We start from the raw sequence: 27,837 nt of genomic DNA, 5'->3' as shown, positions 1-27,837 counted from the left end.
AAACCTCAAAACTGTGTTTTATGACAGGCTTTTTTCAAAAAGACTCTGCAGAATTGATTGTGAATGGACTATGCAGGTGACAGCAGTTGAAAATAGAGCATACTAATTATTACTATCTTAGCATAGGAGGGGATGGCATGCAATGACGATACCAATTTTTTTTTTACTGAAATACAAAACTGAACTTGCGGTTTACAAGATGGTCTTGAAAGGGTTTTTTGGCAGAAAATAAAAATGTCAAATTGTTTAGTTATTCTGCCTCACAAATAAACTAGAACTTGCTTTTTACATTTTGCAGTATAGCTCACTCATTTTTGTAAGTGCTACTTCATGTCAGACATCCTACATGCTTTGTCAGCAATTTCTTGTGTTTTGTTGAAAGTAGTCTATGGAACTGACCAGTCCCTGAAGACATTTCTGACTGTTTGTATGACACATCTGATAGCAAATGAGAAAAGAAAAGTGCTGCAGCAGCGGTTACAGCAGACTGTCTGTAAAGTAATTTCTGTCTGCTTTATGGAAATTGATATATATTTTGCATAATATAGTAATCCAGATAAACTCATGGTTGTGCAAATTTACATTTTAATCCATTAGTTGATAAATGGTGTGTATTTTATTTATTTTCGTTTAGTTTAATTTAGTTTAGTTTTGTTTTTTTACACATACACAACATAAATAAATAAAACAGAACTAATTCACATGACTGATAGGATGTAAAGAGTCCTGCAAACAATTGAAACAATGAACAAATATTATTAATATTGTAGAAAAACAAATATGGATTTTTATTAGTTAATATGGCAGGTAAGCAGCAGGTGAACAGGGTGTTGAAGGAGAAGTGATATAAGTAAGGGGGAGTTAGGTGATATGTCCAGATGCAGTTTAGTATCTAAAATTATACAACAACCCCCCATTAAATATTAAAAAACGTGCATGCTGATTGGTCAGCATGCACGTTGTAAATCAGAGTTATAGTAATGGAAAAAGGTCCGGTCGCCCGGACTGTTTCCATTACTATAACTCTTTTTTTTACAGCAATGGAGAACGCAAGATCTTTGTTGCTTCACACTGTCTTGCTATGTTAAACGAGTTTAACATAGCGAGACAGTTTTAAAAAAGCAACAGAGATTCTCCGTTGCTTTTTTTAAAGCTGTCTCGCTATGTTAAACTCATTTAACATAGCGAAACAGTTTTTAAAAAGCAACGGAGATCTTGCTTTCTCCGTTGCTTTTTTCTAAACTGTCTCGCTATGTTAAATGGGTTTAACATAGCCAGACAGCTTTAAAAAAGCAACAGATATTCTCCGTTGCTTTTTTTAAAGCTGTCTCGCTATGTTAAACTCATTTAACATAGCGAAACAGTTTTTAAAAAGCAACAGAGATCTTGCTTTCTCTGTTGCTTTTTTCAAAACTGTTTTGCTATGTTAAATGGGTTTAACATAGCAAGACAGCTTAAAAAAAGCAACGGATAGTTTCCGTTGCTTTGTTTAAAGCTGTCTCGCTATGTTAAACTCATTTAACATAGCGAAACAGTTTTTAAAAAGCAACGGAGATCTTGCTTTCTCAGTTGCTTTTGCCCAGAGCTCTGATGTACTGCGTAGGCATGCGCATGCGCAGTACATCAGAACTGCCGCAGAATACCAGACAGCTGCGGAAGGGCAGCAAGGAGGCATTATACAATGCCATTATTTAAGAAAAGTAATTTTTTTTTCTTAAATAATGTCATTGTATAATAGCAATAACCCACTTCTGGGTGTGGGTAATGCTGGATTTACCCACGGTTGGCTTCGCCCTCGTGACCAAACCACACCAACCATGGGTAAATCCAGCATTACCCACATCCAGGCATGGGTTATTGCTATATTATTCAGTACCTTTCACTTTTATTTCCACGTGCTTCCCTACCACAGATCATGAACATCTGTCCTTTTATTTCCAGTTCATATCATAGATTATTTCAGAAAGTACTTTGTCTCAGTATTGTCAGACTGGCATCTAGTTCAGAATTATGTTTTTATATTATGTGCACAATAAGTGTTGGAAGAGACTCCAGCATCCCATGACCCTGAACTGAATAAGGCTGGTATCGGAAGAAGAAATAATGAATGACTATCATCCACAGCAGTAAGCAAATATTTTGTTTATCATGGAAATGCCTGACTGTTGGTCATATATTCATTGTAATCACAGAAATAATGTAAAACCACAGAAAAGTGCAGTGTCTTAGTAATTTGCAAAACTTCACTATATATGTACATATTAAATGATGTTAAATGGTATGCTTAGAGCCATGTATATATAGAAAGTTAGCTGTCTGAAGGGAAGTTCAGCTATAATGTCTGAAAAAAAATAACTTAACATGATACAGATTCACTTCTGAATCTACGGTTGTTTGGGCTAGATTTCAGCATTAGGCATGCTTCGTGTTTCTATACTGAATGAAAACTTTGCAACATTTACAGAGAACTGTGGAATATAGTTTCCCCATATTTCCTCCAGACCTAACCCAACCACCTGCTAACTTGTTGGTCATAACAGATTGATTAAACAGTTTCACAGGACAACAAACCACACATGACTAAAATAGTGCTTTTGCAGTGAGGGGAAGACAAGCTTCTCTACACTCCCACTGTGAGGCATTCACACACACACACACACACACACACACACACACACACACACACACACACACACACACACACACACACACACACACACACACACACACACACACCATACTTAAAAATACCAACTCCATGTCACACTTCCATGTAAAACAGTCAAATGCCATGCAAGAGTAAACCCGGAATACATTTAAAACTGTGAATTCACAGTTGCATTAAAATAGGAACTGCAGTTAGGGAATAGTAATATCAGGGAATTAAGAATGGAACAATGACACCTAACCAGACAGCTTTTATCCACTTACAGAAAAAAGCACAGAATATGTAACAGGCAAAAAAAAAAAAAATAATAATAATAATAATAATAATAATAATAATAATAATAATAATATAAATGGTACTTTTTCTTTCCTGCTCAAAATTTATTTTACTTTCTTCTTTCTGTTTCTGACTTTCTTGTTGGCAGGTAGCAAAATCTGTGTGAACTTGGGAGAACTTTAGATAATATATAATCCACCACTGTAATCTACCATGTACTAGTTTTTGCCATCAGACTGCAGCTCTGTTTTTTAATCTTAGCAGTTTGTAGTTTATAGCCTTCTTCTTCCTTTGATTTAAGAAGGGTACTATGATCCCATCAGCACATATTTAAGTTATTTGAAAACAAGGATTTTGAGAGACTTTAGCATATAGCTAATACTGGGCATATTACATTCACCAGACCCTAGATGCTAACAAAAAAAAATGCAGGATAAAGTTTGATGGTAGTAGGACGTTTTTACTGCTAACCATTAAACATTTGCAAGTATGCAATCTGAATGCATTTATTTTTACTTTTCAATACAGACAGTCCACTTTGTAAATTTCATTTAAATTAACGAGGCTTCTGATAGGGGTAAGATAAAATATTTGGAATGCAAGGATGTTTTTCATGACCAAAAATCCGTATTGAATAACTGCAATAAAAAACATTTTGATGGGAACCACTGACGTTTACATTCACTTTCACATTGCTCAGCAAAGTCAGGACAGAGATTAAATGAAAGCAAATAAATAAAATATGTCTTTACCTGGGTTTGCTAAGCGACTGCTTGTAGGTCCTAGAACTTGGTAAGGATCTACAAAAGAATTTGTTAGCCACTAGTTAACAGAAGGCAAGAATAACTGTTGTAAGTTGTGAAGAAAATTTCAGGATGAGTGTTTACTTGTTAAAATTATGCACCAAAACATAACATCCAGTCTGTGGAAGTTATTTTCACTAATAAAAATATATAATATGTACTTTTTATATCTATATCTACATATTGCTATTTTATACACACACACGCACACACACATACAGACACACACGCACACACGCACACGCGCACACACACACACACATACACAGACACACACACGCACACACATACACACAGACGAACAACCACACATACTTACACAGACATAAAATAATAATAACAATCTTTCCGGATGTGTAGTCCTGCAGAACGTTTTAGGCAACACAGCACATAAATGACATCACTAACTATGCCTAAGAGCATGTGCAAACTTGAGAAGTTATAGATTAAACAGTTAAGTTAAATCCTTTAGCATCTACATTAACCAGTGTATAAGCTATTTCCACAGAAAGGGAAAAATGATCATACAATATCCTATGTGAATTCAACTGTTATGGACTGATGAAGCAGCATGAGCTCGTTATAAGCAGACTGAGATATTTGATAGTTAAGTTGCATTAGCTAGAAACTTAAAAAAAGTCTTATCAAATTGTGGTGATGCCTTTGCGTAATTATGAACTTAAGTTCACCTGTAAGACTGAGTTCTGTAGTTGCATGGAAACAGAATTAGTTTGTACATGTATGTTTGCATGTATCCTATCCTATTTCCATACGCATCAATTGTTCTATAGCTGAAGCCACTGCTGGAAATAATTCTTTATTCAACATTTGCATAAAGGTAACAATTCCACAGAAATGTCACATTTCTATGCCATTGCTATGATCTCACCTCTGTCAAAAATGCTTGAAAGGTGTGTTTTTTCAGGTTCTGACAAACATATTCAGTACTTAGTGAGAAACATTCACTATAAATTAGACCTACTTTACCTAGCTTCTTTCTCACTGTCCAGGCAAGCCAAACAACTGCTACATCCTCTCTCTTATCAAGTTTATTCTATGCCTCACCTATCCTTACAAACATTGACTTAATGTCAATCCAAAAACTAGACTAATGCTATAAAAATGCCAGGTTAGCTATCAAATTGCCCAATGTAGTTCTGCTCAACTCATCACTGTCTAAACTGTTTCAAATTCAGGAAGAAAAAAAACATCAGCTGTATACAGCTAAAAATGACACACACACACACACACACACATACAACACTCTTCTTTCCTGACAAATGCCCCCTCCCTTACTCCAGTCCTACAGTCCCACAAGATCCCTTTGATCCTCAAACTCAAATCTACTTCAGATGACAAAGTCATAGAATGCCGCTGTCGACTCTTTGTATTCCGGCTATGTATCTAAATTGTGGAACTCCCTCCCTACTGTTACCAGGCTAATCCCCTCTCCATCTGCTTCAAAACCAAACTAAACGATGACCTATTTAATTCCTGGTACTGTTCTTGTTCCAGATTACCTGGCTAAACTCAACATTACATCTTTTGCTTTTCCTGCAGCAATTCATGTATTACATCCAAGTTTTGTTTCCTTTATCTCCAGTCTTTCCCTCTAATCGTGCTGCCTGCCCTTTATTATCCTAGAAACCTGCAATGATGCTCGCTCCTCCAGCTATAAACTGTTTCTACTTACACTAAATTCCTCTCTACAAACCATTCCAACAATCTTTGATTTAATAGTGTTTCCTTGCTCGCTGTCTCTTCCTAGCTATAATCCGTTCCACTCTCATTAACAGCCCCTCCATAGCCCTTATTCTCTTTACATACTAAGCATCTTATACTGCTTTGAAACTATTCTTTCTTCTTTCTCCTGAAAACAATGTATTAAGTCATAATGTTGTCATGATGTATTGTATTATCTATTTTTCTGTATGACTATATAGTGTTTGCTTTTATTGTAACAATGTATAATTTTGAGGAGCTTTTGTTCCCAGGGCTGCACTGAAATGGGTATTGCATGGCCCAATCAGACCATCTTGATAATCAGACAAATAAGTAAGTAAATAAATAAATGTGGCAGTCAAAGTGCTGATGTAGCACAATAAAATGGAGCTTGACTCAATTAATTTCACTAAAGAATAGTCCAGGTCAGTGCTACTATGTCAGCACAAAGAAGAATATAGGTGGGAGAAATATGACTAGAAAAGCAATCCAAGTCAAACTTAACTATAGGTTCCTAGTTGGGACATGTCTGCCCAAAGGGAAAACGTGACTAATGAATATAATGCAAAAGCAATCTTGACTGCTACTGGTATAGCTGATGAATAAACCACATACTTGGAAGCAGTATCACATGCTATGTTGTCAGATTTTATAATGGATAAACATTGAGTGTATGACACAGTATGGAAGGAGTGAAAGTTTTTGAATATATAAAACAATTACATTATATATATATATATATATATATATATATATATATATATATATATATATATATATATTTATATGTATACATATATATGGATTTGTATCACTTCACTGAAAGACCATTTTACTGACACCCATTTCACTGAGACCAAATCACCTAAAGTTCATTTCACCTAAAACTCATTTCACCTAAAACTCATTTCACTGACAAGTAGTACTCTAAGGCAAGTCAAAGGTATATCCTGTGTGAAAAATGTATCATAAATCTTCTCAAACTTAACCACTTGGAGAGTCAATGAGAATCTGTGAATTTAAAAAAATCATTGCTGTCTTCTCATATTTAGCAGATCATGAGAGTTTTGCATTCCATTCCTACTCCTATGGTTCATTCAGATGCCCTGTTTTTTCAATCTGAGCCCTCGGAGATGAAGTATGGCCAGCCTGAGGCGTTCTTTGAATCTTCCTGATCCATTGCAACAATTATAGGCCTGAAGCAACAGTTGTCTGTAGACTGGAACTGCAGTGAAGTTCTAAGTAATAATAAATGCTAAGGCTACCAAATTAGTTAAATCAGCTACAGCTGTCACGTTATTCCAGGCTGACCTTCAAAGATTACACAGCACTACTAGAAGGAAGACAAAAAGCAGAGGAGAATGAGTCTGATGAGCACCGATTCTTTTTTTCTTTCCCCTCCCTGCAGTTGACCATCAGATGCCATCAACATCTTTCTTCATTCACAAGGCCTGCCAAACCTGCCTTAGCCTTCCCTAGATTTAATGTTACCCACATCCAAGGCTGCTGAGGTGTAGCATCACGCTGCTTCCAAGGAGTGTCCCCTAACCCTCTAACCTCCCAATAGCACTCACTGCCTTTGAGAGGTGCATGTGTGCTTCCATGCATATGCAACCTACAGACCAATTGAGATACAGCTTAAAGTATGGAGCTTGCCAGGCTCTTACTGTTATTGTTATAGTAAGCCTAGACAGCTTCCCTCCCCTAGGAAGGGTCAACCAGCATCTGCTTTCTGCTCACTTCCATCTTCTTCAGTCTGGTTCCTCCAGCTCCAGTGACACTACCTCGGCATAGATCATCTGGGACACATTAATGACTTTATTCCTGAGTGCCACAATACTGGATGCAGTGAGCCCTGGTTCTTGACCACTTTCACTCAATGACTTCTGGAAGGACCAGAACTGAGCTGATCCAGATAGCTTCTCCCCAAAGAAGGGGCCACCACCTAGGTAGAAATAAAGGGTCACTGACCCTTTAATAAAGAAGGCCTGTCTCTTGTCTCTTTACCTAGACTTCAGATCAAAGTTCAAAAGAAAAAACAGTAAAAAGCACTTATTAACAAATATTCCAGGACAATAAACATTCAGAAAGGTAAGCAACAGATGACCAAGAAGTAGGATACCATTCCAAAACTAAAAACTAGCATATGAAATGTATTCATTTTGAGAAAAAAAATATCTTTAGAGTATGAAATTAACTCAATTATACTGTCAATCTAAACATAAGCTCTCCAGTATGCTATTATCGTATTGGGCTATGAACAGCCACAACTGAAGTGTAGACTTGCTCAGTACAAAATAACAATGAAATGTTATTCTTCCAACCAGAACATCTCCCAAGTGTCCGTCATTAAAGGTATCATTCAGTAGGCTATAAATCTTATTTATAAAACATGAACATGCTGATTCTTTCCTTTTCAATAGCTGCTTTATTCTATTAAAGGTTGTAGGGACTAAAACCTATTCTAGGATGCAAAGGACAGGAGACATAGAATGAGCACTCAATGGGATACCAATCCATTGCAGGCAACAAGGGCACACACACACACACACACACACACACACACACACACACACACACACACACACGCACGCACACACACACACACACACACACACACACACACACACACACACACACACACACACACACTAACACTATATGGACAATTTTCAGACATAGGGAATGACATGCAAACTTCACACAGAGGGCACAGCTGGAAACTGATACAGAGAAACAAGTGCTAACCTTGCCCACCTCCACAAAAGTGCTTGCTCAGGTGTGTATACACATACACACACACACACACACATACACACACACACACACACACACACACACACACACACACACACACACACACACGCTCACAAAAACAATTTACACGAACACACTCACATAAGAAAAAAAGATGTACACAGTATGAAAAGAAGAGGATTCTCAGTTTAGGTCGGTATATACACACACACACACACACACACACACACACACATACACACACACACTAACACTATATGGACAATTTTCAGACATAGGGAATGACATGCAAACTTCACACAGAGGGCACAGCTGGAAACTGATACAGAGAAACAAGTGCTAACCTTGCCCACCTCCACAAAAGTGCTTGCTCAGGTGTGTATACACACACACACACGCACACACACACACACACACACACACACACACACACACACACACACACACACACACACACACACACACACGCTCACAAAAACAATTTACACGAACACACTCACATAAGAAAAAAAGATGTACACAGTATGAAAAGAAGAGGATTCTCAGTTTAGGTCGGTACACACGCACACACACACACACACTCACAAAATCAATTTACACAAATACACTCTCACATAAGAAAAAAAGATGTACACAGTATGAAAAGAAGAGGATTCTCAGTTTAGGTCGGTAGAGTGGTAGGCGAACACAGATTACAGGGACTGGTTTTACATGATCAAAAAATGAGACATTCTGCACTTCAGTTTGAGTTCTGATCAAACCTGGAGATGCTTATCTGTTAACAATGTAGCAACAGTCATATAACTGAAACATCTCTCCTTTTAAATGCATTGTAACAGCTGAAGTAGTAGGTGTTTCATTTATGACCTAATTGCTTTTTGATCTTCCTGTTCATATACTAATAAAAATGCAACAATGACATCATTCATTTTATTCTTTCTGTCAATGAGATTCTCTTTTAAATAGCCAGTACTGTATATGTAAATTAATTATTTGTCATAATTACCTTGCTGGATTGGTCGGATTGGTTCTGTTGTCCTCCCATTACTCGGGACATGAGTAGGTGAACCTTTTTATGAGACAAGGGACAAAAATTAGAAAAGGTGCAATGGTATGTATTGACAATAATCAATGCAGAGCAATGCTGAATTCCCTTCATAAATATATATTATCAATGAATAGTTGAAGTGTTTAGTATTATTTTGAATTAGATTGCAGTACTACACGGAATGCTCCATAATGTATGTCATATGTACAACTAAACTGACATGAAATATGCATTACTTTCTGTTAAATTAAACACTTCCATAGGTTTCTAGTTGTTTCGATATTAATAATTTTGTTGAAATGACACATTTTGTAATAGCAGAGGAAAGGCTTCCAAGACCTGTAAGAAAAACAAAAGAGTGGACTCTAGCAGTACAAAATGACAATAAAATCACATGTAGCACTCAGCAGTTCAGCTGGGGAGATGCAAGAATAAGGGGTTGCCCAAACATTGCTAAAAGTTTTAGCACTGGATGTGGCTGAGTTGTGAAAGGAGAAAACAGCTTAACAACAGTATCAGTAGCTCTGCAAATCTAGTCTGGCATGAGCAGCAGTGAGTGTATGAAAAGACACGCTAATCAACCTGAAAAAGGGTACACAAAGTAATGTCTGATAAGTGCTTGGTTAGGTTTTAATGTCAACATCAAATGAGAAAATGAGAGATAGGCTAAGAGAAACTAAACAACCCTCCTCCCTGTAAGACTAACTTTTGTTAAAGGGACACATCAACCTGTGGCGACTTTTCAAGTGACGATCAAACTGATGTGCTACGACCCTGTGAGCAGTGGTAAGTATTGAGTTCAAACCTGTGAAAATAATGCTGTAATGCTCTGGTAGCATTTCTGGTCCTGTGGATTTTGATAAAAGGCTTGGAGGACTATAACAGTCATAATTCTGTGTGCTGAACTCATCAACAAGAATAACCCAGCCAGGCAGCACTATGGTGCAGTGAGTAGTACTGTCACCTCACAGCAAGTGGTTCTCCGCTTCATTCATCAGCTGGGGTGTCTTCTGTATAGACTCTACATGTCCTTCCAGTGTTTGCGTAGACTTTCTAGGGGTACTCTGTTTACCTTCTGCATCCCATGGACATGTGTTAGGTGGATTGGTGACACTTAATCGTTCTTATATGTGTGTTTGCAGTGTGCATGTGTTATGGAAGAAAGGCCCGGCAACCTTACTTCTTTCCCCTGCTTTCCTAGCAGACTACGTAGATGGCAGCAGCTGTTCATAGGGTACCCATAGGAACTATATGTGAATCAACATCATTGGATGGATGGATAATCCAGCCTAACTCTAAGAATCCAAGTCCAAGACAAGACTGTTGAGGGAATATTTGCAAGCTAGTTTATAATTTGGGCTATACTGAACCCCTGTCTGAACTACATTTCAATATTTTTTGGGGCAGTGTAGGCCCTTACTTTGATGCTGGTTGACATTCCTTGCTGATCCACTTTATCAGAAATACCCCAAGTGTGTAGGGTTGTCACCTTTTCAAATGCCCAAAGTGGGACATTTTTGGAACAAACGTCAGATTTTGCATGCCAAAACATACCCATGGCCAGTACAAAGGACATAACTTCACTTTTTTGCCTAAATAAAAACTTATTCTTGTAGCATTTTAGTTGCTTATTCTGTTTCTTATAACATTTAGGTGTTTCAGATACAGAATAACTGTTTTATTCAACTGTTACATGGAATATAGAAAATAATTTTGCCCTAAAATCTCAGGACATTTGCCATTTTTACAATTTTTTTTGCAGGACACAACTGCCCAAAGAGGGACTGTCCCTTGCAAAGTGGGACAGGTAGTAACCATACAAGTGTGCTGCACAGTGTGCTTCATTAGGAATCATTTTACCTTTTTTAAAGAAAAGGTATAGTGCATATATTGGAATTCATGGCATTGATGTTGGCTTTCTTTGACATGCTCCATGATTTTATACCAACCAAATAGACAAACTGTGCAGTGTAAGGTGTAGATGACTATCTACTTTTCCCTTTAGTTATGGGCTTCTAACAGACTTCATCCTGTGGTTCGTGGTTTGATTCTGGCAATCTTCCTATACATACTGGCAATCTTCCTATACATACTCTGTAAGTCTGTGTGACGTCTGACAAGAAGCATTTTTGTCTAGGGGTCTTAGTTTGTTGACAAACAAATGCAGTTAGAAACTAACAATACAGAAAAATCCTTCAAGGCAAATAGGATACGAACCACAGATAATATTTATTATGAAGCGCTTTTCGTCATTCACGATGGAATGACTTCTTCAGATAAATCACAGAAAATGAGTCGCAGTATTTATACTCAAAGCTCTCATTCAAACAATCAGCTAATTGACCAGTTAATTGGTAATAACACTAATTTGAGAATATATTTCACTTATATAATAAATATAAAGATATAATAAAATAAAATATGATAGTAATATATAGTTATATCTTTATATAAAAATATATCTAATATATAGTATCATGTGATATAATAATAATAATAATAATAAAGTATAATATCCTACAGCTCATTCTAAGACACATGTAGCTTACATAAATTATACTATATAAAAAATGTGTATATAAGTACTATAAAATATATAAAAGTCCATTTGTTTCATAAGAAACTTAGAATCATATGTTTGAAAACCAGAAACATTTTACATAAAAATACACATATCAGTAAACGAAAAATAGTAATAACAACAATAATAACATAATTGTATCTAAAAAGCTATCTAAAAGAAAGTAAAGCTCGGCCTATTAAATAACACTAGTGATTCAGATCTATCTGTTCAAACTTCTAAGTTTTAGAAGGCATGCTATATTGCAATGCTCATTTAATCCTTTCTTAATGCCTTTCTTGAACCAGGATTAAATGAGCATTGCAAAATAGCATGCCTTTTAAAACTTAGAAGTTTGAACAGATAGATCTGAATCACTAGTGTTATTTAATAGGCCGAGCTTTACTTTCTTTTAAATAGCTTTTTAGATACAATTATGTTATTATTGTTGTTATTACTATTTTTCGTTTACTGATATGTGTATTTTTATGTAAAATGTTTTTGGTTTTCAAACATATGATTCTAAGTTTCTTATGAAACAAATGGACTTTTATATATTTTTATAGTACTTATATACACATTTTTTATATAGTATAATTTATGTAAGCTACATGTGTCTTAGAATGAGCTGTAGGATATTATACATTATTATTATTATTATTATTATTATTATTATATCACGTTACTATATATTAGATATATTTTTATATAAAGATATAACTATATATTACTATCATATTTTATTTTATTATATCTTTATATTTATTATATAAGTGAAATATATTCTCAGATTAGTGTTATTACCAATTAACTGGTCAATTAGCTGATTGTTTGAATGAGAGCTTTGAGTATAAATACTGCGACTCATTTTCTGTGATTTATCTGAAGAAGTCATTCCATCGTGAATGACGAAAAGCGCTTCATAATAAATATTATCTGTGGTTCGTATCCTATTAGCCTTGAAGGATTTTTCTGTATTGTTGGGTTTTCACTAGTTGACTGTTGGTGTACGCAGTTAGAAACTAAACATTTAACTCATGGTGATGAGTGTAGGGAAGAAACAAAAATTTCTGTGCTTTTGACAGGTATCCATAACTGAGGTTTCTGATCTGCTAAACAAAATCAAAATGCTGTTTCTCAAGTATTATTGTTATTGAAGTTAATATTTTCTTTTTGCTGTCCCATTATGAATTATGTAATGTCTACTGATATGCAGCAGAGTTCCTCTGTGCTTATTTGATCGGTATAGCTGCTTATGTTCATTAGTGTTCTCACATCAAACAAATGGATGTTCCTCATGATCCTAGATTTATGCTCTATAGTCATACTATTTTTATAACACCTACAACTCAACAATTTATTTTCTCAGATCAGGTCCGCTAGGAATTTGAGTTCTGTTCTGGGGAGCACAACTTAACCACAAATTGCCCATTGCAGGGTAACTGCAACCAACAAATAGCACACCTGTTGACTATCATCGTTTGTTCAGCACTACATGAAGGAGACTCCATGCCCATCCCGTACACCATTCCACCCAAGACTAATACTCTTTTAAGAGCATTGTTATATTCTCAAAACAAAATCAAAATACCTTAAACTTATCTAATAACATTAACAAAAAAATCTAAATTTAAAGATAATTGCTGCAGTGCAATATCAGTGTCCATGGTTTAGTAGCTGACAACTTCTAGATGCAGTTTTGCATATGTAGAAAGGCTATCAAAAAGGAGAAAAGGGCTCAGATCCATTGTGGATTAGAAACTAATCAAATGTATTTCACAATGAAATTTTTATTCTTAACAGTGTGTACTAGTTAGGTTATCATTCAATGACCAAAATAGTGCATCCTGTAACTTAGAATCTATTCTAAACAGTATAATTTCTATTATATTTATTTATTTATTTATTTATTTTACATTTGTTGACCGGGCTAGTCCAACTGGATACATGTCCATTTTCAGTAGAGGCCCGAGGAGTTAAGCTCCAAAGCTAGGACAATGCAATTAACAATGCAATTAACATGAGAAAGATAAAACAAAAAAAGCTATTTACAGTATGTATAACAGGTTATCACCATAAAATTTACAGTGCAGAATACAGGCATAATAAAGGATGCAAGTACAATCTATAGTTTACAATGCAGAAATACAGGCATAATAAAGGAATGCAAATACAATCAAGGTTTTCAAGAGATAATTAGTAACATCGTTTAATAAGGAAGGAGTTGCTTTTAATGTGTTAATGGGTTTGGAAGATCAGAGTATATTAGGACAGTTAGACTAGTCAGGTTTAGAGCATGGGCATAACCAATGAGTTTTGAGGAGTACTTTCAATTTGTTTTTAAAACAGGGTAGTGAAGGAAGTGTGGAGAGTTCATTTGGAAGGAGGTTCCAGGCTTTTCCAACTATATTAGAAAAAAGGGAGTCACCAGCTTTATTGTTTGTTTTAGTTGTATTATCTAGTTCAGTAGCATGCATTTTGAAAACTTTAAACTTTATACATTTTTCACTCTAAAGTATTCAAAAGCAATCAAGCATTTGTTTAATATTTCATATTTTCTTTGTCATTTTCCAAGATGGGCTAAATGAAGTGGCAACTGGCAAATATGAAGAATGTCCTTCGTCTGTCACTACAAGAAAACATAATGGTTCGTCACTGGCTTCAGATATTTGGTATCTAATGTGCTGGATCCTCTATTCTTCTCAAGTCCGCTTCTATCTCTTTTTCACACTCAGGAAGTGGTTCAGCTTTTGTGAATGTTCTTTTTTGATCAGCCTGCCTCCTCATGGATAAAACCTGCCCAGTGACCACAGTATAAGACAAATGCCCTGATCAGCTTTCAGTAGTAGCAGGGATTAATTTAGGACCACAACCAAAATGTCTCACTTATTTTCACTTCCAGGTACAAAACTTCTCAACTCTGCATCTTTTATTAAAAATCTGTTTCTGATCCATCTGTCTTTTCTAGGTTTACTTTGATCTGCCAAAGGTAAAATGTATATCTCCTAATCTACTATGGATATTCTTGCCACTGTCCATTAGAATATCATGATATGTTTAACTAAGTTAATATGACTTCAAGTTGTTCTTGTAGGGGGACTATGTTCTGCTGCAACCGCCAGTGTGAGGGATTTGCCCGCATACCCCCAATCTCTAGATGTACTACTTTGAAGGTAGAACTGACATAGAAAAAGGAAATAAATGTATTGCCTTGTCCTGTGAGTTGGCAAAACCTTGGACACTATATATAGAGAGACTGGAGATGTTGGGTGGTGAAACTGGGCAGAGCTTCATTAGCAAAAACACTTCAGATATCATGTTCCTGTACTGTGTGGTCAGATAGGGTAGCGCGATACTGTGGTGTAATAGGTCAGAAGTTAGTATCTGTGGCATCAGTCATGCAAAGTCAACACTTTTTTTCCTGGAGTTTTGCTTAAAGTCTGGCAAAGCAAGTCAAATGTTGATCTCGGTCTTCTTGATATAAGCATTAATGCTGGAGATAAATCTGAGGGGTAATTTTGCAATTAAACCAGAACTATTATAATCTTGTTCTCATGGTCTAATCTTTCATTTTCTTAAAAGCTTGTACAATAAATACTACCTTCTCTGCTATGTTGTTAGATGAAACATGACTCGGGCAGTAGTTACATGAAACATTTTATGCATTTATGTAAAATTTGTGAACGTCACACTTTTTCACTTGTAAGAAAAGATTTGTTAGCAGACATGATAACTTCAGTAATATTTTAACTGCATGTGAAGTAGCAAGATTCATGCAATTTGCATCTTTTCAATTTGAATGTGCATCTGTTAAAACCAGAAATTAATTTCCAAGGAACAGAAAAATGTAGCATACTTGCAGTCTGGACCATTGCTTTTTTAGGCTACTTCCATGGGCATAAAGGTAGATTTGTGGTTATTTACTGCCTGTTTAACATTCAACAGAAATTATTACCTCCCCCCCCATTTTCTGATCCATGGTTTGCCACCATATGTATGATCTAGGCATATATTTTATTTTGGACATTCCACAATGAGCTCAATGTAATATTTCCAATATTACCTAAAAACTCCGCAGAGGGAAAATGAATCCAGATCCCGGTTTATACAGCCATTTCTGATATTTAATGCTGATGTCTTGGAATAGTATTGCCTTAACATTCTCAGTTATTTTAGGTCATTATTTCAAGAAATATTCAGGAATTGTAGCAGATGGATGCCCCTTACTGACACCTGTTAAACTTGCAAATCTATACACGTATTTGCTGCATTCACTACCAAAGCAATACTTAAAAGATTTCAAATAGGCTATATGTTCAACATTTAGATCACTGCTGTTTTAGATTAAGCTATTTGTGTCCTACCCCCTTACATGCCACATAGCAGGCAAATAGAGGTGGAAAGAATCAAATTATGTACATTGGGTACAAGAAGCAAGATATTAACATCTCCGAGCCAATTAAATCTCATTGACCTTACTGCAATTTAAACTGCAGGTCTTACATTTTGAATATTTAGTTATAACCCTTAAAATGCTTTCATAAGAAGTCCAAACTTCATGATGACATCAGTAGTTGCAAAACCATTGTCCATAACTTAGTAGCTGAGAAAACGTCTTGATGCAGCTTTGCAGAGGAGCAGACTTAGGGAACATGGAGAGGAGCCAGAACTAGCTTGAGATGGAAACAAATCAAATACCTCACTGTGAAACATTGAAGCTGGGCTTCGCAGACAAGTATTGCATAGTACAGCTCTATTTAGTGGCCTACAATGTGCATGGGCATTCAAAGGTAATGTGTAATGCACGTCTTCTTAGTTGTGAGCCACACGATGCAGTGAACTTACTTGTGTGACACTCGTCTGTGAGTCCCACCCTAAGTTTTAATATTGCAAACAGTGTGTTCTAGCTAGAGTAACCATTTAAAAGCCAAGTTATTGTAGTACTGGACATTATGTAACCTGTTTTCTTTTCATTTCATGGTTTGATTTCTTATTTGTCCGTTATTTTACTGCTCTGAAAATATGTCTAGCACTGAGAAATAAGAATAAAAGGGAACTGCACAAAAAGCAGAGGATGTGTGTCATTAAAATACAGACTGAGACCTTTGAGTGGGTCAGTCATCCAAACCCTGCAATGCCTTGATGCTATTTTTTTCTAAGAGATTGGCTCCTTTAACACTTTTCAGAATATTAGTTTGTTGAGCTCGTGGTCTGCTTTGCTATGTACTGTTTTTCAGTCATTAGTAAAGCTGGAACAGCTAGGAGCAAATGATCTCATGTCCAGTTTAGTATTCCTAAGTTTTGAATCCAAAATGTTATGCAGTGTTAGAAATTAAATCAGAAGTGAAGAAGGACTTTTTTTCTCAGATGTAGGACATACACAGATCCAATAAGAGATTTTTTTTCAGAGCAACATGCAAAAGACCTGGAAACTGTACATCTAAAAATTTACTTCACTTCTGATTGCAAGTAGAATATTAGATGCATGTTTCTGTTAGCCAGAGGACAAGAAGCACTTAAAATGAATAATACATTTGAGTTTGGGAGAGGATTTGAGAACGTACATGTCAAACTCTTAGCGTAAGAAACCTGGAGAAAGCCTAAAATAATGGGGGAACAAAAGCCAAAAATAGGGACAGATTTTCTATATTGCTCTTATAAACTTAGAAAGTTGCTGGAATAACAGGATTTGTGTAAGCATGCATTTTCTAAAAGATACGAAGTCTGAAACTCAAATGTATATCGTTATTTAGTGACTTCAATCCTCAGCAATTTGCCAGAAAAATACAAATTTTATGAGTTACAAACCAAAAATATGAGGTAAAAATCTGGACATTCTGCTATCATCTGGACAGTTAAGAGCTATGACTGAGACTGTATAGCAGTGCTAAAACACAAGTTTCAGAGTTACTGTGAACTGGAAAAAACATACATATATCGATCTTCGATATTTGATCTTCATAAGGTCATACACTAACATTGGTGCATATATTGATGAAGTAAAGAACTGATGAAAAACGTCTGTGATCACATTGTTGAGTTATGTGATTTATTAGGATGGGATAGAATCATGTGTGGAATAAAAACGACAGGAGCAGGAGGCTGCCATGACAAGTAGATTTAATGTTTTATAAAGCAACAGTGATTTGTTGTTGTTGCCTTTTGGTCGCCACAGCGGAACTCGGGTCTGCTAATTATTGGCAGTAGATTTTCACGAACGCCGAGGTGCCAGCTCGACGTTCAACCTTCAACGAAGGCACGCCCATTTACGCATGTCTTTCGAACGCCCACCCAACCACGGGGAGGACATGCAAACTCCACACAGAAGGCGCTCCTCGCACTCCAGCTGAGAATCGAACGGAAGAACCTCTTGCTGTGAGGCAACAACGCTACCGCTGCACCACCGCAGAATTCAAAGCAACAGCAATTTGTACAGTAGGGAAAATGACTTTATCAAAATTAAAAGGCCCTACCAAAAGATTAGAAGTATGTATAGTGTAAGTTAGAGTTGTATGAGAGAGCAAAAACAAGAAAATGTGCAGAAACAGTGGAAATACACCATGAAAGTTATGAAAATTATGTAAAATACGACAGTTATCTTTTTTAAAAAATGGAAAGCATATGGTGGACAAAGTCATGAAAATGACTTATTTGTTGACATAGTAAATGTTGAAAGAATAGTCACTGTGCAAGAATATGACAGAGTTTAAAATGAGATTTAGAAAAAAATTGAAACAAGGTCAAATATAAAATCTGACAGGGATGCTCATAATAAATAATCAAAATGTGGTGCTCAAACTAAATATGGGACAGAATATAATAACTATATTTAATTCTGAGCCAGACTCATAGAATTCCTTAACAATGTTCAGTTGCTTTTCAGAGAATGATTAAAAACTTCATACCTCATGATAATCACCAATGTCATCCTAGTTTGAAAATGTGCTCTGTGAATATATGTATATATTGTGCTCCCAAGATTATTTTCCCTGACATTTAACTAGGGCACTTAAGATGAGTTGCCTTTTTATTTAATTGAGCTTATTTTCTGTTTATATTTTAATCTAACAGATGATCTGTTTGTATTGATAACATTAATTTATTCAAGTGGTTGTCTATGAAGGCATTTAGCTGAGTTTTTAATGTTTTAAATGTGTTTTTACTTCTTCTTCTTTCAGCTTTTCCTAGTTAGGGGTAGCCACAGCAGATCACCTGTCCACTCATGATTGGCAGTGGAGTTTTACAGTGTCGAGTTGCCAGCCAGGTGCCCAACCTTCCACAGAAGACACACACACACACATGCACTCACACCTAGGGCCAATTTTGAGTGTCCAATCCACCTACAGCATGTCTTTGGGATGTGGGAGGAAAACGGAGCACCCAGAGAAAACCCACACGACCAGAGGGAGGACATGCAGACTCCACCCAGAAGACACCCCAGCCGAGGATTGAACCAGAGAATCTCTTGCTGTGAAGTGACAATGCTAACCACTACACCACCATGGCTGCCCCTTAAATGTGGTTTTACTGTCTTATTATATATAATTTGGTGGTGTAGCTGCTACTGCTACTAAACCCCTACAGTTTAGCAGATTTCATTGATTGCATTGCACCCTTTGCTCTTACCCAATCTACTTTTATCAGTTTTTCACCTAAGCAGGCGTTTGCTTATGTTACATAAACACTGAAGTTTCTGGCACTACTAAGCTACAATGGATGCTTCTCCAATCCCACTGATTCTTGTAATGAGACTTGAGGACTGCTGCTAATTCTCTGGGGTGAACCATCAGAACTCATGTCACTGAATGGTAGCTTGGGTTCCATTTTATCATCACTGGCAGGTATCTGAGACTCATACTCATGTGGCCTCCTCTTAGGGCACATTATATCAATGCAATGTCAATCTATAATAAGACTGGGGTTATCTTAGACTTGTTGCAAAAGGTAGACCTTGCATTTGTAAGTGAGACATGACTTCATGACAACTTTGTCCCTTATCTGGCCTTAGCCATTTGCTGGGCTTCTTGATGATACAGTGTCCTAGGAGGGATGGGATTTGGATGGAGTTTCTGTTTGTAGTGGCCATGGGCTTTGTCTGGCTCAATGTTCTTCTACAGAGACCAACTTCTTTGATCATATCTTTGTTACAGGAACAAACTACAGGTATTTTCTTGTCTATCATCCATCTGGTTTTACAGGGACATTCAAACAATAGTTCACTTATTTCCTGGCCTCCTACTTGTACATGGTTATTTCTGTTTCTCGGTAGAGGATGACTCAATGACTTTTGCCAAATAATTTAGTTATATTATGTAAGACATTCAGTATACTCAGGTTATTACTAGACCATACCATGGACCTGGCCTTCCTAGTGGAATCATGGTCTAATTACTTCATGGTTCACTTCTGCCTGCAGTTTCTTCACTGTACTCCCCTCAGTCTTTAAATAAAGTTGATCCATTGTGCTTAGAGCATTAGCTCAGAACTTTCTTCTTCTGTGATCCTTCAGTTCATCATTGCAGAGGATACTGCTAAGTCCAAATGAATGTTTTATCTGATTGCAAGCTGAGTCACTTAAAAGACAATAATGCATCATCCAGATCATATGCCACTATCATTTCCTTTCTGTACTATATATAGTCTATCTGTCTGTCTATCTAGCCATCTATCAATTTTTTTGCAACTATATTCTACAATACCAGTTGATATCTTTAGACACCTCCTCTGATCCTCTGTTGGAAGTTTCATATCCTTAGCAATCCTAGACCTCCAGAACTGAGAATTGCATTCCACACACAGTCTAACTACAATTAGGATGGTGGCACAGATTAATCCTGATTCTTTCAAGTTAGTAATAATATCTGTATAGTTCCGAATCCCATTAGCTACACTGATTACCCTTATCTATTTACAATTTGATAATTCAGTGAGTGGTCTATTGACCCTTTACAGTCATGGCCTGTGAAAAATTTACAGTAGAAGTTACAGCAGAATGATATGCATTGTGCATCAATTTGAAACATAGAAGTTTTAACATTTATAAACAATTGCATAGAGTTCTATGAGAATGTATACAAGTAGAATAAATAACATTAGATTATTGTAACATAGACTAGTAATATTTTAAAAATGTACAAATAAGAGCTGTAGTCCTTTCAATTAATTTTTAAATAAGGTATTGACATACAATGAGTATGCAGTTTAGGACTAAGCAGACCTGATTAAGTAGCCGGCTGTGGTTAGCCAGTGTCTAGAAGGCATGTGCATTTAGCTTCATTATGCATATATTGTTTATGATTTCTTCTGAATATTTCCTGTGTTTTATAGCTTTTTATTTTGTAAGGTAGTCAGTTCCATTTGGCAGGTCCTATTCTAGCGAAATCTTTGTCTCCAATGTTTAACTTAAACCTGTGCAACACACAGTGTTCAGAGGGATTTACTACAAAACAAACTGTGATTATTTTTATTCTTTCTTTTTAAGTCTTTATTGTTTCATAAATTTCCTTACCGTATTCTTCTTCATATATACTTTTTCCTTCTGGATGACCGATACCCAATTAAACTGCTCTGTACTTTCTTGCATTCAACCACAACCTTTTATCTGTGCTCTCTCAGCCTGTTTCAACTTTCGTTAAACAGCAACAAACTAAGATATGATACTTTGAAGGAATCTTAATGTTAACCCATTTGAATACCTACATCTTAGCAAAGGAGTTTATATGACATCATCCTATTGACCAGTTTGCTTCTTATCTCTGCAGCTGATCATGTCACTTTGATAATCATACTTTGGTTGATTGTTCACTGTTTGTCCAGAAATAAACTTCTCAGTCTCTAATCCATTTTTGTGTAGATGACTGATCCTACATCCCCTTATCTGAAGTTGGATGAATTCCTGACCAGAGTTGTCTCAGAATGTCATATGAACTCCATATATAACAGTGACTACTTGCTAAAATTTTCACTACCAGCTCAACACCCCTTACTCCTGTTCAAAAACATCAAGTTAGCCCTAAGGTACATTTTGTCCTCAACCAATTAGGTTATCAACAAAATCCAGTGATCCCTTTCTCCTGGGTAACAGTGGAGATCAATAGCCTCCTGTTCAAACATTATTGCATGTGGAAGGTCTGTAAAATCAGCTGCTAGCTAACAAAATAGTCACCAGATTTTCATTTTATGAATAACCTTGGGAGCATTATCAAATTGTTATGGTTACAGGAGTTATTTTGGAATAGCAGATAGATAGATAGTTAAGTAACCCAAGAATATTCTAGAAATCAGTGAACACAGTCCTCAGTGAACAGGATCAAGATTGCTGAATTTATCACTTTTGTATATTAAGCAAAATATCTTGTGCCCACTATAACAGTTCATTGGCCTTAATTGATGAACATCCATATTTGTCCTAACCTGCTACTTTTATATGCATTCCAATCTGTATCCCTGCACAGTCATTTTCATCATATCTCTCAATTCCAGATACCTTATTGACCATGTACACCTCAAATATATGTTTGTTTTAAAAACAGTCACAATAATCTATTCCAGCTGGCTTCACACAATTGTACACTAATTTTGGAAAGTCAGAATGATGACTTCTTCATATTATATATAGCACAACGAAAATGAGAATGGCTATACTCCAAAAGGCAAATGCTGTGCTGTACAAGGTTGCAAATATAAAAATCAAGATAAAAAGTTCAGCAACAGCAACTGAGTACAAAAATTCCATTTAAAAATAGCTGACACCCAATCATACAGTGACACATCACTTTATGTTATTTAAACATCATAATCTAGGCATCATAAAAAACAAACATAATATAAATTAGGCAAACATTTCAATATATCATATAGCTTAGTTCACTTCTCCAAAGCATGAAAAATAAAATTCAAATCATTATAACATCATAACATCATTATAACATCTGTTTAATTGATGTTATAATGATTTGAATTGTATTTTTATTTATGTGTCACCTATTTTTAAATGGAATTTTTGTACTCAGTCCATTAAATGGTCTGACGAAGCTATGGTGTGAAAGCGCTAACCAACTGAGTGCACTATTAAAGCTGTGTTATCTTTTTATAAGTGAATCAGTTCTTTGTTACGGATTTTGCATGGTTGCTGTTGTTGAACTTTTTATCTTGATTTATATATATATATATATATATATATATATATATATATATATATATATATATATATATATATATATATATATATATATATATATAACCGAAAAGCCAAAATGTTGAATCCGACAAGACCAAGAAGAAATTGCCGAAACCTCACATGAATGAACATTGGGAACACTGACCAACAACTCTGGGTAAGTAACCACTTGTCCTTCATGGTGAACATTGCCAATTCCCCACTGAAGTGTGATCTCAGAGTTGGTATATTTAGTTGAGGGTTTAATTTGCTTTGGTTTACAATTTTTTGTTGTTTTGTTGTTATGGACACAGGGTTACTTACCCAGAGTTTGTCTGTGTTCCAGATGTTCATTCATGTGAGGTTTCTGCAATTTCATCTCAGTCTTTTCAGATTCGACATTTTGGCTTTTTGGTCTTATCACGTAGACCCATATATATATATATATATATATATATATATATATATATATATATATATATATATACACACACACACACACACACACACACACACACACACACACACACACACATGCATACACATTTTAAATAAAATAATTACCTTTCTACATCCAGGTACACATATAGCTAGAAAAAATAGATAGTACACTTAACAAAAAAAACAAAAAAAAAAAAAACAAAACAAAAAAAAACACCTGTTGCTATGCTTTTATTTCCAGAAAGATCCATTACTTTTGTTTTTTCACTTTCAGTATCTGCCTGTCTCAGTCACCTTAGGCAGTCTGAACCAATAGAAATGACTGCTCACTGCTTCATGCAGCAGCCCAAAATGAAGGACCACCTGTAATAAGGAGTAGTCGCCTTATTCTCAATTGGAGTGGATGAACTATACCTTTTAAAATCAGCCTGGCAAGTGAAATAAGCTAATTTATTTATTTATTTTTTTAGCTCCAACTTGGAAGTTGTTAAAACTTTGAAAAGTGCATGCATAAAATTCAGAGCGAATGAGTTGGGATTATAATTTTTATTTTTATAAGTGAGAAAGATAAAAAGTAATAGCACAAGCTGCCACTGGTAAACACATAAGTGTATAAGAGAGGAAATAAAAACTCTTAAATAAAGGGCAGGATTCAGGAAGCCTCCGTGTAAGAGTTATAACTCTTACACGGAGGCTGCAGTTAAATGGTGTGATGTCAGCATGTCATGCATATGCATGAGATGCATGAGGCATGCTGAATCACACTGTAACTCTTACATGGTCCGTGTAAGACAGCAGGGGGCGTGTCTGTAGGCTAAGCCCTGCAAGCGGACACGCCCCAGGAAGGCTGGAATGGCAGAAAATAAACAGCTACGAGAGAGGCCATGGAAATGTGAATAAACACACTACACAACACATGCCCCCACAGACCAGCAATGTAAAAAGTGAACAGATGTTATAAAATGAAAATGAAAACTGTTTTATTTTTTTTAAACCCCGTAAATGTTTGCTACTGGCATGTGCGCATGCGCGGGTGTGCTACTAGCGCAACTGCAGTTAGCAATCAGTGGGAAAGGATATAAGAACTAAATATGCAAAGTAAGCCAAGAAGTAATAGCATAGCGGTAGAGTTGTTGGCTTAAGAGCAGGCAGGCAAGGTTCGAGCCCACACAACAACCTTTTTTTTTTTTTGTAAATAAGCACTAAAAGGGCCCCTGACAGTATTGTGCAAATGTAAAAGTATTTCCTTTTGTAAAATGGAATGAAATGGAGCATATATTTCCAAGTAATACAATAATAAAAATATTTAGAAATGTACTGATAGCTAAACTGCAGTGAGACAGAGTGCCCGTAGCTGAGTAGTGTTTCAAAGGCTGCAAATTGCTTGCCCGTAGCTAAGCACTGGTTTTACAGGCTCAAACTGTGTGCAACTAGCTGTGCTTAGCTTAACATGCGTGTTACTAGCCAATTAAGGTTTAACCCAGTGCACACCGTTTGCGTGGAGGTGCGCGCCGCGCCCACAAGCTAACCGCCGTTGCGCATGCGTTAGCTCCGCGCAAATGAGAGCAGACCTGGTTTTAAGTGCTTAAAAGTGCCTTTGGCATGTTTGACTGACAGGTCCTGAACTCATTTCTAGACAGTCATAAAAACTAAAAGTCAGTGGTCAGATTCGAACCCAGGATACCATGCACTAGATTCAAGGTACTAAACCACTAAGCCATAACAGCAGTACGTAGAAATGCAGAAATAGCATATATATAGGATGTAATCCAAAATGGAGCATGATAAAGCAGTTTCTGTGAAGTAGATACAATTCCAAAACGGCCAATCATAGAAATGTGCGGGAAAATCGGCATATATAAGCCCCATAGGTGGAAATACACAGCATAAACGATTGTAGAATAGACCTGCAGGCAGAATGAGTGGAGTAGGGGAGGGACATTGCTTTCGAGCACAGCGGTGGGGCATTGAGGAGTCCAGATACATGGACTGGCTCCTAGTTCACCATCATGAGGCCCAACTCATGCAGGGCCAGGTCTCATGGGGAGCATACAGGGCGGAGGCATGTGACCAGTTGGCTCATGATCTCACTAGTGCTACTGGGATTCCATGTACTGGTGAGCAGGTCCATCACCACCATGCAGACCTGAAGCGACGTAAAGAAGACCAGTTGACCCAATGGATCCAGGAGGCCTGGGATATGCCCAACGCCCCACTACTGAGTAAGTGACATTTTACTTATGTATGTAAGAAATTCAACTAGCTGATACCATGGAGATGTGTATTCCAATATTACTTGTTTTGTATTACAGCTGCAGGTGTCCGCTCTGCGAATTGAAGGGCATATGACCGCAGGCTGGTGCGGCTGCGCCACCATGCAGGTTAGTAACCCCACCTAGTACTTGTAAATAAATATTATAGTGTAGCATGTAGCAGAACACTGCAGTGTATTGATTAAAAGTAATAGAATGTGCAAGCAACAAGTGAAAGTCTGCAGGTATGGCTGCAACAAGTTCATCAGTATGCAAGTGAAACTGGAAATATAATTGATAGAAATAAATAGTGCTGTAATACAGATGTCCCACCATTAATTAAATGTAGTATAACCTGCAGTAGTCTCAAGAGTACAGCTTCAGAAGCTGAGGTAATCACATGTGAGATATATACCCTGTTGAAATGCTGAATCATGACAGAAGTGAGGCTGCTGGAAAGTGTTTGAATCACCACAGGTCTAATATGTGAACAAAGCCTAGAAGTACCAACCTGAACTGTGAAATTGCAGGATGTGTGAGAGTGACAGAAAGGGTCATGTATCAATAAATAAAGTAGTAATAACTCCTGAATATATAAGCTTCAGTGTGGTTCTACAGAACTAAATGCATGTGGGAATTAAAACTTAACATCCCAAACTGATTTCAGTGTGTCTGAATCTTGAATGTTCAAGCCAAAATCTGTATATGGTGATGACAGTCAACAATTTTCAGATAGAATGAATGATTGTCTGACATACTAAACATCCATAGTTGTCCCCTGCCCTGTCATCAAAGTGTAGCAGGATGATGTATCTGATCAAATTCAAAATAACTAGGATAGTGATGTATCTGTAACAGGTCTAGCATGACAGTCAATTAAAAATCATTTTGAAACTATCACCCACAAGTTAATTGTGTTTCTATTACAAATGTATATCAATGTATAATTTATGAATGTGTCATCATTTTCTTTCTCCACCCCACCCTATAATTGCAAATTAAAAACTCACTAAATATTGGTATGTGAACATTTCATTAACCATGGACATTTGTCCTGTTGTTTCAAAAATATATGCATGTCCGTTGTTGCATGTGCCCTGTTCATACCTGCAAACCTGATGGCCTGTTGCCATTAATCAACCCTGCATGTTGTTTGATTGTGTATTTCTGTTCAAATAATGCATGTGATATTGATATGCCCGTTGTTCAATGGTGTTAATATCTGGGTGTTTGTTTAATGGGAATACCAATGCATGCTGTTACAACTAATTTGAATGGAATAATATGCTACTAACCCAAACTAACATAACATACTCACAAACCTAGAACGCTTGGGAAGGCAGGTCCCAGCGGACCCACCTCTCCCACCTCAGCTGGCGATTGCACCTGGCACTAGTGCCCAGGCTGGACCCTCCTCCGGTGGCCCTGTGCCACCTTTGGGTGGAAGTGCTGCAGGGGATGGGGCCCGTCCCCCCTCTGCAAGCGTGGCTGGAGGAGCCCGTCCACTCACCCTCCAAGGTGTCCGGTCTGTGGTGCGAAGGGAGATCCAAGACTCTGTTCTTGGGCCCCTACGCCAGCTTGAGGCCCAGGTGGCACAGCTTACGGGCATGCCCGTTGTCCCGCCTGCACAGCCCCCAGCACAGCCCCATCCTGGGCTGTGAAGGAACAGTGGCAACTGCCTATGGGTGGGGATATCAGTTCCACTGTTGCCATCTGTGGGCTCATGTGCCCTGGATATCCCAACCTCCGTCCCCGTCAATTGTGTAACCCCCCCCCACATGTGTCATACACCGCCCTGTATGCGTCTTGTCTGTCTTGTCTGTTAACCTACCCAACCTACCTCCCCAGCTATACCGACTACCTCACCTGACATACCACACTCACCTGATAAAAAAAAGGGCACTCTGTACTCACAAAAAATTACGCCCCATACATAGCTGTCCATGTTGCACACATGTCCGCTGGACATTGAAACTGTTAATTACAATTGGCTGTACAACAGGTATTAATGTTGTCCTGACACCTCTCTCAGGGGTGGAAGGTTCCAAATGTCACACCAAATTGCATACAAATGCACAGCTGTTGCTGAGAAAGACATGGGCAGCTATGGGCCTCACCTACATCCTTCCTGCAAATTCCAAGCTTGTTTCCC

At 36.9% G+C, this 27,837-nt stretch overlaps 1 protein-coding gene across 5 annotated transcripts in view; it reads right to left on the bottom strand.

The window, feature by feature from the left end:
* Positions 1–27,837, bottom strand: part of LOC122809344 (Friend leukemia integration 1 transcription factor-like) — a 570,988-nt gene that overhangs the window by 17,640 nt on the left and 525,511 nt on the right. For 4 of the 5 annotated variants that reach the window (XM_044080751.1, XM_044080754.1, XM_044080756.1 and 1 more), the window contains 2 exons: positions 9,233–9,295; positions 3,697–3,744 (listed from right to left, as the gene is read on the bottom strand). In XM_044080751.1, coding sequence (XP_043936686.1) covers positions 3,697–3,744; positions 9,233–9,295 — 111 coding nt within the window. The remainder of the gene's footprint in view (positions 1–3,696; positions 3,745–9,232; positions 9,296–27,837) is intronic. The other variant, XM_044080752.1, reaches the window with a different exon arrangement.

The sequence above is a fragment of the Protopterus annectens genome, chromosome 8.part0 (genome assembly GCF_019279795.1).
Source record: "Protopterus annectens isolate FY-2018-M chromosome 8.part0, PAN1.0, whole genome shotgun sequence".
NCBI lineage: Eukaryota > Metazoa > Chordata > Ceratodontiformes > Protopteridae > Protopterus > Protopterus annectens.
This window is presented reverse-complemented; position numbering and strand designations above follow the sequence as displayed.